Genomic DNA, 15812 nt, shown 5'->3' on the forward strand with positions numbered 1-15812 from the left:
TAAAGAAGGGAAAGATGCCTCATCCATAGAATCCTATAGACCAATCTCGTTATTGACATCAGATGTTAAAATACTAGCCAAAATGTTGGCGATAAGAATGTCTAGAGTTGTCCCAAAATTAATACATCCAGACCAATCAGGGTTCCTGCAAAACAGATCTACCGCTATTAACCTGCGAAGACTGTTTTTAAATATTCAAATCCCAGCAGATAATAGGGGGGAAAGGGTGGTGGCCTCACTGGACGCACGGAAAGCCTTTGACAGGGTAGAGTGGAAGTATTTATGGGCAGTATTGAATTGTATGGGATTTGGGCACAGATTTATTTCTTGGGTTAAGTTATTGTATGTGGACCCGAAAGGATATATTAGGATTAATGGGGAGACTTCGGGGGCATTTGGGTTGTTCAGAGGAACTCGTCAGGGTTGTCCATTGTCACCGTTATTGTTTGCTGTGGCGATGGAACCGTTAGCGATTAAAATTCGCAATTCCAAAGAAATACAAGGCTTTAGATATGGGGAGCTGGAGGAAAAGATCGCCCTTTACGCGGACGATATACTCCTGTTCTTAAAAGACAGTGGAGAGACACTGACTGCGGTCATGGACCTTATAGGGGAATTTGGTTTCTTTTCCGGATTGAGAATTAATTGGGACAAGTCATGTATCATGGGGATTGATGGAGAGTTGGGATGTCGAGCTGTAGGGGAGGCGGTTGGTCATTTGAAAGTAGTTAAGGAGTTTAAATACCTCGGAATATGGGTATCTATGCCTGTATCCAGATATCTCGAACTAAACTTCGACCCATTACTAGTTAAATTCAAAGTTAAAATGACAGCATGGTGTAAGTTAGTACTATCAATAGTGGGGAGGACGAATCTAATTAAAATGATAATGATGCCTCAGTTGATGTATGTCCTCCATAATGCCCCGGTTTGGATTCCAAAGAAAAAATTTTATAAAGTTAATACCATTTTTAGAGAACTGATCTGGGGGAAAAAACAAGCAAAAATTAAATTGGAAATACTGCAAAGGGGGAAGGATGAGGGAGGGTTGGCGGCGCCAAATCCATGGATATACTTTGTAGCAACGCAGGGGCAGCACTTTAGGGGCTGGCGAGAGGAGGGGAACTTGAGCGTTATGGGGAAATTTTGGTCCAACTGACCAACAAGAGAACATTGGTACAAAGTTTGGAAGCAGGAAGTTTTGGGAGACTTGGGAAGGACGTGCCCACATTCGGACTTATGCACAAGATATGGCAGCATATCAAACTTCTTAGACGAGTTGAGGAACTGACGATATACACACCTATTTGGGATAATGTGAATCTATCGGAACTATATAAACTGAAGGACTTTATCGATTGGGAGAGGAGAGGTTTGCAATATGTGTGGCAATTATTGGAGGGGTCTGAGATCAAGCCTTTCTCTGTTCTTAAAGAAGAGTTTGGACTCTCATGTAGTGGGGAATTTCGATATTATGGCCTTAGGCATGCATTTCAAGCACAGAAACAGACAATGAATATGACGGTACAGAGGGATGTGGTGCTGGATTATGTGTGTGCACCCGGGGGTACTAGAGGTGCTATCTCTACCATTTATAAAGATCTATTATACTCTTACTTGGCTGGGTTTCCTCTAATAGTAAAATCTAAATGGGAGAGAGAAGTGGGGGACATGGTAGATGAGACATGGGAGACCATCTTAGAGTATATACCTAAACTTTCTTTGAGTGAGCCGGGTAGGATATCTCAACTATATATCATTCATAGAACTTATAAGACCCCAGAACTTATGAGGAAAATGGGCTTGAGGGACAACGCGGAGTGTCCAAGATGCGGGTACGAACCTGCGGGACTGCTTCATATGCTCTGGTCCTGTCCAGGACTTTTGTCATACTGGGAAGAGGTTATAGGGCTTGTTGAGAAGATATACCGATGTGATATAGGAAGAGATCCAATTACGTGTGTGTTGGGATATGTGGAGGAGGTGTCGGTGGGAAATGCCTATAAATCCATCATAGCAAAACTTTTATATACTGCCCGCAAGCTGATCGCACAAAAATGGATTGATGTTGTACCCCCAACGATTGGGGAGTTTGTCACTCGTGTGAATAATGTAATCCGATTGGAAGAGAGAATTTATAGAAAACGACATAAAGAGGCACACTTTGAAAAACTCTGGGCCATGTGGTTACAGTCGAGACAATCACATTGAGAAAGTCTGTATTGCAGTAGGGAAGGGGGGGAGGGAGGAGTGAGGAGGTTGGTTCTGTTTTTTATTTTCTTCTTTTTGACGGGGAAGAAATTGAATGTCGTGTTCCTTTTTTTTTCTCTGTATGCAATGGAGATGATTTGAAAGTTTTGCTTAAATGTAATTATAACGACATTTGAATATAATAAAAAATCTTTGGTTTAAGGTACTGTTAAATATTAATGATTATATGGCCATAAGATATTAATATATTGTTTCTCTTTATTCCAGAGTCGTCTCTATTGATTTTGATTGGCTGCCCTCACGTATCACGTCCATCTGGACCTCACTATCACTCCCACTCGACTGCAATTTTCCAGGATGATATTATCATTTCTTTCCTTCGGGAAATATATTCCACATTTTGCACTTTTATTTCCACCACCTCTATGACACGCATTGTGTGAATTTTTCTCCCTCTTTTATTACCCTTAATACCCTGGTGAGTCATTTTTGTCATAGACATGATACAGTTATAATCTTTTCGTGATAACATTATACATTTGTATACCTTCATTTATTGCATCACCATGTGGTTAATTGCTATACTGCTATATTATAATACATGAATGGAATGTACCTTTAGCCCTGAGGAATCTTAGTATTTGATATCCATTTTTATCTTCTCTCATGCATACAAGCATCATGATTATCTAAAGACGCGATAACTTTGACCTATATATAATCTATTTCTCTCCACTTTGTTGGAGCGCAATAGCTCCTATGGACACAGGCAGCACATGGCACTGTTTATTTACATTCAGGCGTGTCATGGCTCCCATCTGTTTTAGCACCACATGGCAGCGCTTGTTTACATTCAGACAGACACAGCCAGTGACTTCTGGTCCTTAATTTCCGGACCAAGTCCCTCCCCTCCCCTATTTAGTTTGTCTGGTTACAACACATTAGGCGTCCAGGTCCATACGCCTAGGCACTACACCTGCACGGTAAGCTTCTGACTATGCAGTCCCATGTACACTTTGAATTGCTGGCTCATTATCTGGCTTTCACTATCTGGTGTTTTTTTCACAATGTTCATGTAACCTGATCTACTGATACAAGACTGTTAAAGCGTCTCAGGCATTAACCTCTTAGGTGACTTCACATATTCACAACCCTCTGTGCTTGTATTTACTCTATTTAGTCAGCAACCCTTTTTTTTTTTTTCTGCTTAGTTTTTATGTGTGTCACATTCTGGTTTACAGGATTATAAGAAATTTATTTTTCTCTAACATTAATTGGTTCAAGTATCAAAAGATATTAACCCATACCCACCAGGTACTAATTTTCATATGACACTCTCATATATTTTTTTATTTTTTTTATTTTTAATACTTATACTTTATATCGGTGCATTTCCATTTTTAGGCATAAACTCTTACAGGCATAAAGCCCCTAGAGACTTAAGCTCCATTGCCTGTTCCAATTTCTTCCGGATTCACCAGGTGTATATTCAAAAAACTTTTTTTATTTTTTTATCTCTTTATCTTTCTCTTTCCATAATGAGCTACTACTAATTATTCACTCATCTCTTTATATTTGATAGAGCACTACACGTGTTATAGACAGTTGGTCATTGCAGTAACCTCCAAAATCACTGCCTTGTAATAGGTATGACTTCTCCAGTACTGCACTCTATTGCCATGCTCACTCAATTACACAATCTCAAAGCACTTTCTTTCACTATAGGATCTTATATAATTCTCCACTTTTAACTTCATCATCTGCAGCAGTCGGGTAGGCCGCCATTTTCTATTTTTTCTTTCTCCCCCCACCTGGTTTTCTGTGTATGCCTCCACAGGTTATTGTGTTTCACTATTTTTTAAGTCTGTATATATGAATTGTAAACACATATGTTACTCTATGATACCAATTTGAGGATATAATTTTTATTTTGTCTTCTGTATGTTGTTTTGTATGAATTACAGCAGACTGACGAAGGCCAATTGTAGGCCGAAACGTCTTTTGTGACTGCCACAATAAAAACTTATTTTCAAAAAGGATCATTCAGTTGAGTGCCAAGTTACTTTATTATTCACATGTGCAGCATTATTAGGCATATTTTTGAATGGAGCATCTTATGGAACCCATCATGAACTTTATGGAATCATTATATGGGGCCATCATGAACTTTATGGAGCATCTTATGGGGCCCATTTCATTTTTGAAGTTTACCAGTAGCTTCAGCATTTTCCACCCTAGGCTTATACGCGAGTCAATAAGTTTTCCCAGTTTTTTGTGACAAAATTAGGGGGTCGGCTTATACACGAGTATATACAGTACTATGCCTGGGCAGCGCCGGGCTCCTCAGCTAGTAATAATATAATCTCCTAAACAAAGTTGAGGTTTCTCTTACATATATGCACTTTTGCACTTTAATCATACATGATATGTTCACAAATCATGTTACCATTCCAATTCCTTTCCACATTTTTTCTTCTATAATAAAATGATAAAATGAAAACATGCATATGCAGTTTATGTTAACGATACCTTCCTATCTGTTGAATTGGAGATATAAGATGAATGGTATTGTATCATTTGTGTGTCCAACATTGTGCAAATATTATTCTTGTGTTTATACACAGTATAGGCAATCTAGATTGTAAGCCCTAATAGGGACAGCGATGCAGCGCTATATAAGCAAAGCATAATGAATAAAGAAAAAAACAAAACAAAAAAAGCATTCAATTAAAATCACCTTGGCCCAGTGATGATGAACATCCATTGTCCCCAACATCACATGCCCAGCTGCACTCATGCCTGTTCGGTCTGTAAATATGACTGTGTGTCCTACAAAGTAAAATATAAAAATATAATAAACCGTGGCTTAATTTAATATATATGGATTAAAATAAAATAAAAGGCTAAAACATTTTAAACCAAAGCACATGCAGTTTAAGGCAAGAGTTAAAACCTATATGAAACACAGCAGCTTTCACAATGTTTGTCTCTTTAAGAACAAATCATTTATATGTACTGTATCCAGCGTATATGGCGTATATATACAGCTCTGGCAAAAATTAAGAGACCACTGCACAGTTTTATAAAAATCAGCTTCTCTACATGTCTGACAGCAATTCCATTCCAGTGTCAGTTGAATTCCAACCAGACTACACCTCATTCGACTTATTGTCCTTTTGATTAGGCGATCACCTGAACCAAATCTTATTTAAGTAAGGAAAGTATAAAAAAAACCCTGCTCTGGTGTTCACAATCCTCTTGCAATAGGACAACCTGGATGGCAAAACAAGTGATAGTAATATCTCAAAAGTAATAGGAATGAAAAAATAGATTTTAGCCTTGCCAAAGGAGTTGAAAAGAAAAATCTTGAGTGAGGAAAAGAAGGGCTCAATTCTGGCTTTACTAGCAGAGGGATACAGTGAGGGTCATGTTGCCTCCATCCTTAAAATTTCTAAGATGGCAGTCCATTACAACAAAGTCTAGCAGCAGACATTGGGGACAACAAAGCTACAGACCGCAGAGGGTGAAAACGACTCTCCACTTACCGGGATGACCGTCATCTTATTCAAATGTCACTCAGCAACCGCAGGATGACATCAAGTGACCTACAAAAGGAATGGCAAATGGCAGCTGGGGTGAAGTGCATGGCAAGAACTGTTTGTAATAGACGTCTAGAGGCAGGGCTCAAGTCATGTAAAAGGTAGAAAAAAAAAAGACTTTCATCAATGAGAAGCAAAGGAGAGCCAGGCAGAAGTTTGCCAAAAACCATAAGGATTGGATCATAGGGGACTGGAGTAAGGTAATCTCTGATGACTCTAATTTACAGCTTTGCCCAACATCTGGCCGTCTAGTGGTTAGACGGAGACCTGGAGAGGTGTACAAGCCACAGTGTCTTGCACCCACTGTGAAATTTGGTGGAGGATTGGTGATGATCTGGGGATCCGTCCTTGGCCTCACTGAAACATGGCTGACACCCTCCGACACCGCCTCCCCTGCTGCGCTATGCCTCCACTTCACCCACACTCCTCGCCCCGGCAAGACATGGTGGAGGAGTGGGCCTTCTCCTTTCTTCCAACTGCACCTTCAACCCAATCCCACCTCTTCCCTCCCTTCCACTCTGTCCACATCTACTCTCCCTCCAACCTCCAAGTAGCTGTCGTATACCGACCTCCAGGCCCCACCACTGCCTTTATTGACCAATTATCCACCTGGCTCCTTCACTTTCTCTCTGCTGACATTCCCACCATCATCATGGGTGACTTCAACATCCCCATTGACACCCACCAGTCAGCAGCTTCCAAACTCCTGTCCCTTACTTCGTCCTTTGGACTTACTCAGTCACCCACACAGACGGACACACATTAGACCTGGTCTTCACCCGTCTCAGCTCCCTATCTAACTTCACAACCTCTCCTTCCATCTGATCACCATCTACTCACTTTCTCATCCCTGTCCTCCTTACCTGTCACCCATGCCCGGCAACACGCACACCCCCGCAGAAACCTCGCACATCTAGACACTCGCTGACTCTATTCTACCATTGTCCTCCATATCCTCACTCCACGACACAGACACTGCCACTAGCTTCTACAATGCCACTCTTGCATCCGCCATCGACTCGGTCACCCCTGTCATGCATAACAGAGTGCGACGAATCAAAAGACAACCTTGGCACAATAATGCCACTAAAAAGCTTCGGCAAGCATCCAGAACTGCAGAACGGCGCTGGAAGAAAACGCATTCCCAAGATGACTTCAATGCACTCAAACAAACATGCAACACTTGCATTCAAATCAGCGCTCACCTCTGCTAAACAGGCCTACTTTACATCCCTTGTATCTTCCTTATCCCACAACCCTAAACAGTTGTTCAATACTTTTATCTCCCTCCTCCGCCCACCACTGCCCCCTCCAACTTCCCTAATCTCTGCTGAGGACTTAGTCATGCACTTCAAAAACAAGACAGACCAAACACGCAAGTCTTTATTATTCAACCACCACAACCCCTTTGTATACTAGACCAATGCCCAAACCCCATAACCTCCTTATCCAACATCACTGAAGGGGAGCTTGCTCATCTTCACTCCAAATCACACCTCACCACTTGTACACTTGACCCCATCCCATCCCACCTCCTGCCCAACCTCACCACCATTCTTATGCCATCTCTAACCCACCTCTTCAACCTATCACTAACTTCCGGTACCTTCCCTTCTGCTTTCAAACATGCTACAATCACGCCTATCCTCAAAAAGCCAACCCTCAACCCAACTGCTATGTCCAGCTATCGCCCAATATCGCTGCTCCCATTCGCTTCCAAACTCCTGGAGCAGCACGTCCACAATGAACTTTCCTCCCATCTCTCATCTAACCTGCTCTTTGACAATCTACAATCTGGTTTCTGCCCCATCACTCCACTGAGACGGCCCTGACCAAAATTACTAACGACCTACTTACAGCCAAAGTGAATGGACACTACTCTATACTCCTCCTTCTAGACCTGTCCTCTGCCTTCGACACAGTTGACCACTGCCTCCTAATACAGATCCTCTCTTCCTTTGGCATCAAAGACCTTGCCCTATCCTAGATCTCCTCATACCTCACCAACCGCACAGTCAGCGTCTCCCACTCCCACACTACCTCCTCATTCCACCCTCTCTCTGTTGGAGTCCCCCAAGGCTCTGTTCTAGGACCCCTACTCTTCTCAATCTATACACTTGGCCTGGGGCAACTCAAAGTCCCACGGATTCCAGTACCACCTTTATGCCGATGATACCCAGATCTACCTCTCTGGCCCAGACGTCACCTCTCTGCTCTCCAAAATCCCGGAGTGTCCATCAGCCATATCCTCCTCCTTCTCCTCCCGCTTCCTCAAACTGAATGTGGACAAATCTGAACTGATCATCTTTCCCCCATTTCACAGATCTTCCTTACCTGACCCATCTATAAAAATTGACGACATCACGCTTTCCCCCGTACCGAAGGTCCGCTGCCTCGGAGTAACCCTCGACTCTGTACTGTCCTTCAAACCGCACATCAAAGCTCTCTACTTCCTGCCGCCTCCAGCTCAAAAATATTTCCAGAATCCATCCCTTCATCAACCCCCACTCTACTAAAATGCTTGTGCATGCCCTCATCATCTCCCTTCTCGACTACTGCAACATCCTTTTCTGTGGCCTCCCTGCTAACACCCTCGCACCTCTCCAGTCCATCCTTAACTCTGCTGCCCGACTAATTAATCTCTCTTCTCGCTACTCCTCCGCTTCTCCCCTCTGCAAATCTCTTCACTGGCTCCCACTCCCTCAGTGTATCCAATTCATATTACTAATACTGACCTATAAGGCCATCTATAACCTGTCTCCTCCATATATCTCTGAATTAATCTCCCGATATTTTCCCTCATGTAATCTCCGATCCTCCCAAGTCCTCCTCTCCTCCACACTTATTCGCTCCTCAGCCATCTGCCTCCCAGACTTCTCCCGAATAGCCCCCATCCTCTGGAATTCTTTGCCCCAACACGTCTGGCTATCAACCACACTCGGATCCTTCAGACGGAACTTGAAAACCCATCTCTTCAGGAAAGCCTACAGCCTGCAATGATCCCCGCTGCCTCCTCACCACTACTGGAGCCACCGCCTCACCATCACTGGAGCTGCTGCAACCCCACAACCTACTGTCTCCTTCTCCATCATCCTGTAGAATGTAAGCCCGAAAGGGCAGGGTCCTCTCTCCCCTCTATATCAGTCTGTGATTGTTAGTTTGTTTACTGTAAGTGATATCTGTAATTTGTATGTAACCCCTTCACATGTACAGCATCATGGAATCAATGGCGCTATATATAAATAATAATAATAATAATACTAATAAAATAATGCTTCAGCAAGGCTGGAATTGGGCAGATTCATCTTTGCGAAGGACATGTGAATCAAGCCGCATACAAGGTTATCCTGGAAAAACAGTTAATTCCTTCTTCTCAGGCAAAGTTCCCCAACTCTGAGGACTGGTTTTTCCAGCAGGACAACGCGCCATGCCACACAGCTAGGTCAATCAATGTGTGGATGATGGACCACCATATCAAATCCCTGTCTTGGCCACACCAATCTCTGGACCTGAACCCCATTGAAAACCTCTGGAATCTAATCAAGAAGAAGATAAATAGTCACAAGCCATAAAACAAAGAACTGCTTAAATTTGTGTACAAGGAGTGGCATAAGTTTACCCAAAAGCAGTGTGAAAGACTGGTGGAAAGCACGCCAAGACGTACGAAAGCTGTGATTAAAAATCATGGTTATGCCACAAAATATTGATTTCTGAACTCTTCCCGAGTTAAAACATTAGTATTGTTGATTCTAAATGATTATGAACTTGTTTTCTTAACATTATTTGAGGTCTGCAAGCACTCCATTTTTTTTTGTTATTTTGACCATTTCTTATTTTCTAAAAATAAATAGAAAATGTAGTATTTGGAAATTGTCAGTAGTTTATAGGATAAAAGAGCAATTTACATTTTACTCAAAAATGTACCTATAAAAGAGAAAAATCAGACAAACTGAAAATTTTGCAGTGGTCTCTTAATTTTGGACAGAGCTGTATAAGGTGAAGGAAATAAGTATTTGATGCCTTAGTGATTTTGTAAGTTTGCCCACTGACAAAGATATGAACAGTCTATAATTTTAAGGCTAGGATAATTTTAACATTGTGAGATAGAATATCAAAAATAAAATCCAGAAAATCCTGCTCCCATGCATACGGGGTGAGTGGTCAGGGAATCTCATTTTTTGGCATCCCAAAATCTAGCCAAACATGTGTAGGGTGCTATCACATAGTGTAAGGGGTTTCAATGCCCCTTTAAAACGCTAAAAGGCCTTCCTGGATTACCAAAAGCATAGCCCAGATATTATTTGTCTCCAAGAGACTCATTTCTCCAGCTCTTCATGCCAAAAATACTTTGACTCTGCCTATTCTCGTTTTTTTTGTGTCGGCCTGGGATCATAAGACAAGAGGTGTAGCTGTCTTCCTTAATAATAATAATAATAATAATAATAATAATTTTTATTTTTATAGCGCCGACATATTCCGCAGCACTTTACATTTCAGAGGGGATTTGTACAGACAATAGACATTACAGCATAACAATAATCACATACAGTAGATTATAACAAATACCAAGAGGAGTGAGGGGCCCTGCTCGCAAGCTTACAGTCTATGAGGAAAGAGGGAGACACGAAAGGTGGGTGGTAACAGTTGCTCTGATTGTATGGACCAGCCATAATGTTAAGTGTGTAACAGTACAGACACAGAGGGCTAATGGATGCATAAAGCATGTGGGAACATGATGCTGGGAACCTGGTTATGGTAAAACTTTTGGCTCTGCCACACAGGGATAGGTTAGGTTAATGTGTTGAGGCGATAGGCCAGTCTGAATAAATGCGTTTTCAGGACACGCTTAAAATTGTGGGGATTGGGGACTAATCGTATTGACCTGGGAAGTGCATTCCAAAGAATTGGCGCGGCACGTGTAAAGTCTTGGAGACGGGAGTGGGAGGTTCTGACTATTGAGGATACTAACCTCAGGTCATCAGCAGAACGGAGGGCGCGGGTAGGGTGGTATACTGAAACAAGGGAGGAGATGTAGGGTGGTGCTGAGCCATGGAGGGCTTTGTGGGTGAGGGTAATAAGTTTATACTGAATTCTGGAGTGGATGGGTAGCCAGTGTAATGACTGGCACAAGGTAGAGGCATCGGTGTAACGATTGGTGAGGAATATGATCCTGGCCGCAGCATTCAAGACAGATTGGAGAGGGGAGAGTTTGGTAAGAGGGAGACCGATTAGAAGAGAGTTACAATAGTCGAGACGAGAATGAATAAGAGAAACAGTAAGAGTTTTTGCAGAGTCAAAAGTAAGAAAAGGTCGAATTCTAGAAATGTTTTTGAGGTGCAGATGACAAGAGCGAGCCAGTGATCGAATGTGGGGGGCAAAGGAAAGCTCGGAATCAAGTATGACCCCAAGACAGCGGGCATGTTGCTGGGGAGTAATAGTGGAACCACACACGGAAATGGCAATGTCGGGTGTAGGTACATTAGTAGCGGGAGGAAACACCAGGAGTTCAGTCTTTGACAGGTTCAGTTTCAGATATAGTGAGGACATGATATTAGACACAGCGTTTAGACAATCGCCAGTGTTTTCTAGAAAGGCTGGCGTGATGTCAGGAGAAGAAGCGTATAATTGGGTGTCATCAGCATAGAGATGGTACTGGAAACCAAATCTAACCAAATCCTTAATAATAGCTTTCTCTTACAGCCGGTAAACACCTATGCAGATCATGAGGGTAGATTTTTTATTCTTCAAGGAACGTTAGAGGGACAAAATATCTGTATTGTCAATAGTTATCTCCCAGCCTCGGCCCAATTCTCAGTCTTCAAATTAATCCTAGGCAAACGCAATACGTTCTCATTTAATCATCTGATATGGTGTGGCAATTTCAATGTTACTATTAATCCTTCCCTAGATAGTAGCACTGCAAAACGCTCTGATATTGCTAAAATAGAGAGGAAGAAAATCCTTAGTCTCATGAAGGAGAATCAATTAGCAGATCTTTGGAGGGAACATAATGGGACTTCAAGGGGTTACACTTACTACTCTCCAGCACACAAAATGTATTCTAGAATAGACCTTCATTTGACCATAGCTACCTCACTACCAACAACTCTTTATACAGTACATGCCGCATAAACGCATTGTGGTCCGACCACAAGAAGGGTATGTCAGTTTTTAAATTTAATATAGCCACGTCTAGGCTCTATAGATGGAGGCTAAACGAGTCTGTCCTTGCTGACCCAGTTAATGTAACCGCTATAAAAGAAGATTTAACAAATTTCTTTGAAACTAACACAACGGAGGAGTCCTCACTTGGAGCAATTTGGCTAGCGCACAAAAAATATATTACCGGTTCTCTGATTAAGTTAGCGGTCAATAGGAAAAAAGAAAGGTCTGAATTACAGACCAGATTGGAAAACAAACTGCAGAAGTTAGAATTGGCCAATCAACTCTCTTCATCCCTATACTTATCTAAACAAATTCAAGATACGAAATTACAATTAGATGCTATTCTTACTACCAAAACGGAGAGGGCCCTAACTTGGACTAAAGCCACGTTTTATAAACATGCCAATAAGCCTAATAAGATGCTAGCTCGTAAGCTTAGAATGAGAGTCACTTAAAATAATATCCTCTATAAAAGACCCTAAGGGTCAGATCTCAGCCCACCCTGATGTCATTTATAACACTTTTAATGAATACTACCAGAGTTTGTATTCTTCGCCACAATCACCCCCCCTCACTACTGGAGTCATTCCTTCACAAACTACATCTACCTAATTTGACTGAGTCCGCGGCACAACAACTCCATTTAGACATCTCTGAGGAGGAAATAGTTTCAACAATCAAAAACCTAAAAAAAGGAAAGGCCCCGGGACCGGATGGTCTTACAGCAATGTATTATAAAAAATTTAGCGATGTGCTGATACCACATATAAAAAACCTCAGTAATTCGCTACTAAATGGCTCACAGTTGCCCCCTGAGTTCTACCTGGGGCATGTAATCATAATCCCTAAAACTAAGAAAGATCATCTCACAAAAAATTATAGACCTACTGTATATCCCTCTTAAATATTGACTTAAAAATCTTTACAACCATTGTGACTAACAGGATCACTAAAATTCTCCCTCATCTCATCCATCGGGATCAGGTTGGTTTTATACCAATGAGAGGCCCCAGATAATATTAGGAGAGCGTTAAATATTATTCATACAACTAACCTACAACGAAAGCGACTTCTACTGCTTGCATTAGATATTGAAAAGGCTTTCGATTCGGTGTCCTGGAATATCTTTTTACAGTTCTATCGGAATTCGGATTCTCCCCTAAACTTATAAAGTGCCTCCAATTGTTATACGATAGCCCTATTGCTTATTTAAAACTCCCGTCAACACATTCCACTCCAATTAATATTCAGAGGGGTACCAGGCAGGGCTGTCCTCTATCTCCGGCTCTTTTTACACTTGCAACGGAACCCATTGCGGAAGCAATAAGGAGAGATCAGAATATCCTGGGCCCTGAGAATATGGGAGACCAATATAAAGTCAGCCTCTTTGCAGATGATCTCCTGCTAGCATTAATAAGTCCCCACACTACACTCCCTCACTTGTTTTCCCTCCTTCAAGAATTTGAGAAGATCTCAGGGTTAAAGATTAACATTGATAAATCCAAAGCATTATTTGTAAATTTTCCTAAGACAGAGCAAACTAATATAGCATCCCATTTTGGGTTTATACCCAAAGAACATTATCTATCATATCTGGGTATCAACTTAACAGCCTACAGATCAACTCTGTTTAGGTGGAATTACACTCCACTGATCCAAAACTTCCAGAGGGACCTGAATAGATGGGCTTCCTGAAAGTTATCCTGGCTCGGCAGAATACATGCATTACAAATGGTCACTGCCTCGCTTCTTATATCTATTTAGGTCCCTCCTAATTATGGTACCAGCCAGAACGTTCACTCATTTACACTCTATGATGTCTAAGCTTCTTTGGCTAGGAAAACAACCCAGAATTGCGCATAAACTTATGTTCCGCCACAGAAAAGAAGGGGGTTTATCCCTCCCTAATTTTACACTTTATTACAAGTTGGCACAGATTGCTCAATTAATTAGTTCGTGCTCATATCCCAATAGGTTATTCTGGAATCATTTCTCTCTAAACCATTCTCTTTATCAGGCCTAATGTGGACCACAGACCGACTTCCACAGGGGTTAATGAATGTGGCTCCTTTTACAGTCCACTCGCTGCTTCTTTGGATGAAAGTCCGGTTTAAATATAACTTACAATCAATCCCTTCTCCCCTGACAGCTATATTACAAAACCCCATGTTCCCGCTAGGCCTTGATTCACAAATTTTTTCTTTGTGGAAGCTGAAAGGTATTCATATACTTAAACATTTGTGTTCCCCATTTAATATCATACTTGACAGAAAGGAATTTGTTCAAAAATCTGAACCTCCAGTTAGGGAGGTAATGCGATTGAACCAGATCTTCCACTTTGCAAAGCAGATCCTCCCGAGTGGTACTACTCTCAGGGCAACGAGTTTTGAAAATAAATGTCTAAATGACCCTTTGGGCAGGGGAACGATCTCATTGATCTACTATGCTATAAACTCTCCACAAGATGATAAAAATTGAAGTATATGTTACAATGGGAGGAGAATCTGGGGTTTGAACAGTCAGTTGATGAATGGTATCGTAGCTGTGACACCCTATCGAAAGGTAGTTACCAGACTTCCCTTGTGGAGACCTCCTTAAAACTATTGCACAGAGTCTATTATGTACCGGAAAAAATTCATAGCATTTTTCCTAATGTCTCGGGAGACTGTTTTAGGGGCTGTGGATTATCTGGTGACATGAAACATATTTGGTGGACTTGTACGGTGGTTTTTGGGCTTTGGGAGAAGGTGAAGTGTCTGATAGCACAGATGTATGGTGGACCGGTTGTTCTGGAACCTTCTACCCTTTTACTGGGAACCAGGCCTTCCTGGCTTACAAAAAGCTTTCGGTAAGCTAGTAAACTACTTATGTATGGCCACTATAATCCACATTGTGGCAAAGTAGAAGTCGCCCTCACTGTCAATATCTATGGTGAAAGAGAAGATGAACGACATTATGTTATATGAAAGAATAGAAGCAACTAGAACCGACACGTTGGAGTCTTTCTTCAGAGTTTGGCATCCCTGGCTGGAGCTTCACTCAGATACTCGACTGGAGCTTCACTCAGATACTCGACTGGATCAGGCACTGAGGCTCTCTCCGTAGCCAATTGAGAACTGGTCACGGCCTGGGACGGGATTTATATATGATCCTACAATAGTGGGTTGCATAACCGCTTTAAACGCCCTAGATTTGTCATTGATGATACCATTATAGATTATTGGATATCGTGCAATTAAATCCTTTGTGCCTTTCCCTACCCCTGTCTATGTCCTGTCTTCCCTTATATTATTTGAAGTTTATTGAATGTTAAATTGTTAGTTTACACTCCCTTGCTTGGGTGTTCATAACTTGGACTTGGTTTAATAAGCTTCTAAATAAAAATTTATTGAAACTAAAATCAAGAAAATCACATTGTATAAATTATAGAATTTTTTTTGCATTTTGCAGTGAGAAATAAATATTTGATCCCCTACCAACCATTAAGAGTTCTGACTCCTACAGACCAGTTAGATGCTCCTAATCAACTCGTTACCTGCATTAAAGACAGCTGTCTTCCATAGTCACCTTTATAAAAGACTCCCGTCCACAGATGCAATAAATCAGTCAGACTATAACCTCTACAACATGGGCAAGACCAAAGAGCTTTCTAAGGATGTCAGGGACAAGATCATAGACTTGCCAAAGCTGGAATGGGCTACAAAACCAAACGTAACACGCTGGGTGAGGAGACAACTATTGGTGTAATAGTAAGAAAATGGAAGAAATACAAAATGACTGTCAATCGACATCGATCTGGGGCGCCATGCAAAATCTCACCTCGTGGGGTATCCTTGA

General features: G+C 41.6%; 1 protein-coding gene across 3 annotated transcripts in view; it reads right to left on the reverse strand.

Annotated features, from left to right (window-relative positions):
- TCAIM (T cell activation inhibitor, mitochondrial) overlaps positions 1 to 15812 on the reverse strand; it is a 96395-nt gene that overhangs the window by 40371 nt on the left and 40212 nt on the right. For all 3 annotated transcript variants that reach the window (XR_012230965.1, XM_073568882.1, XM_073568873.1), the window contains one exon: positions 4949 to 5040. Coding sequence is in view for 2 of the 3 variants with exons in the window: in XM_073568882.1 (XP_073424983.1) it covers positions 4949 to 5040 (92 nt within the window). In the remaining variant the exon portion in view is untranslated. The remainder of the gene's footprint in view (positions 1 to 4948; positions 5041 to 15812) is intronic.

The sequence above is a fragment of the Dendrobates tinctorius genome, unplaced genomic scaffold, assembly GCF_039654945.1.
Source record: "Dendrobates tinctorius isolate UK_male_01 unplaced genomic scaffold, ASM3965494v1 ptg000005l, whole genome shotgun sequence".
Classification (NCBI taxonomy): domain Eukaryota; kingdom Metazoa; phylum Chordata; class Amphibia; order Anura; family Dendrobatidae; genus Dendrobates; species Dendrobates tinctorius.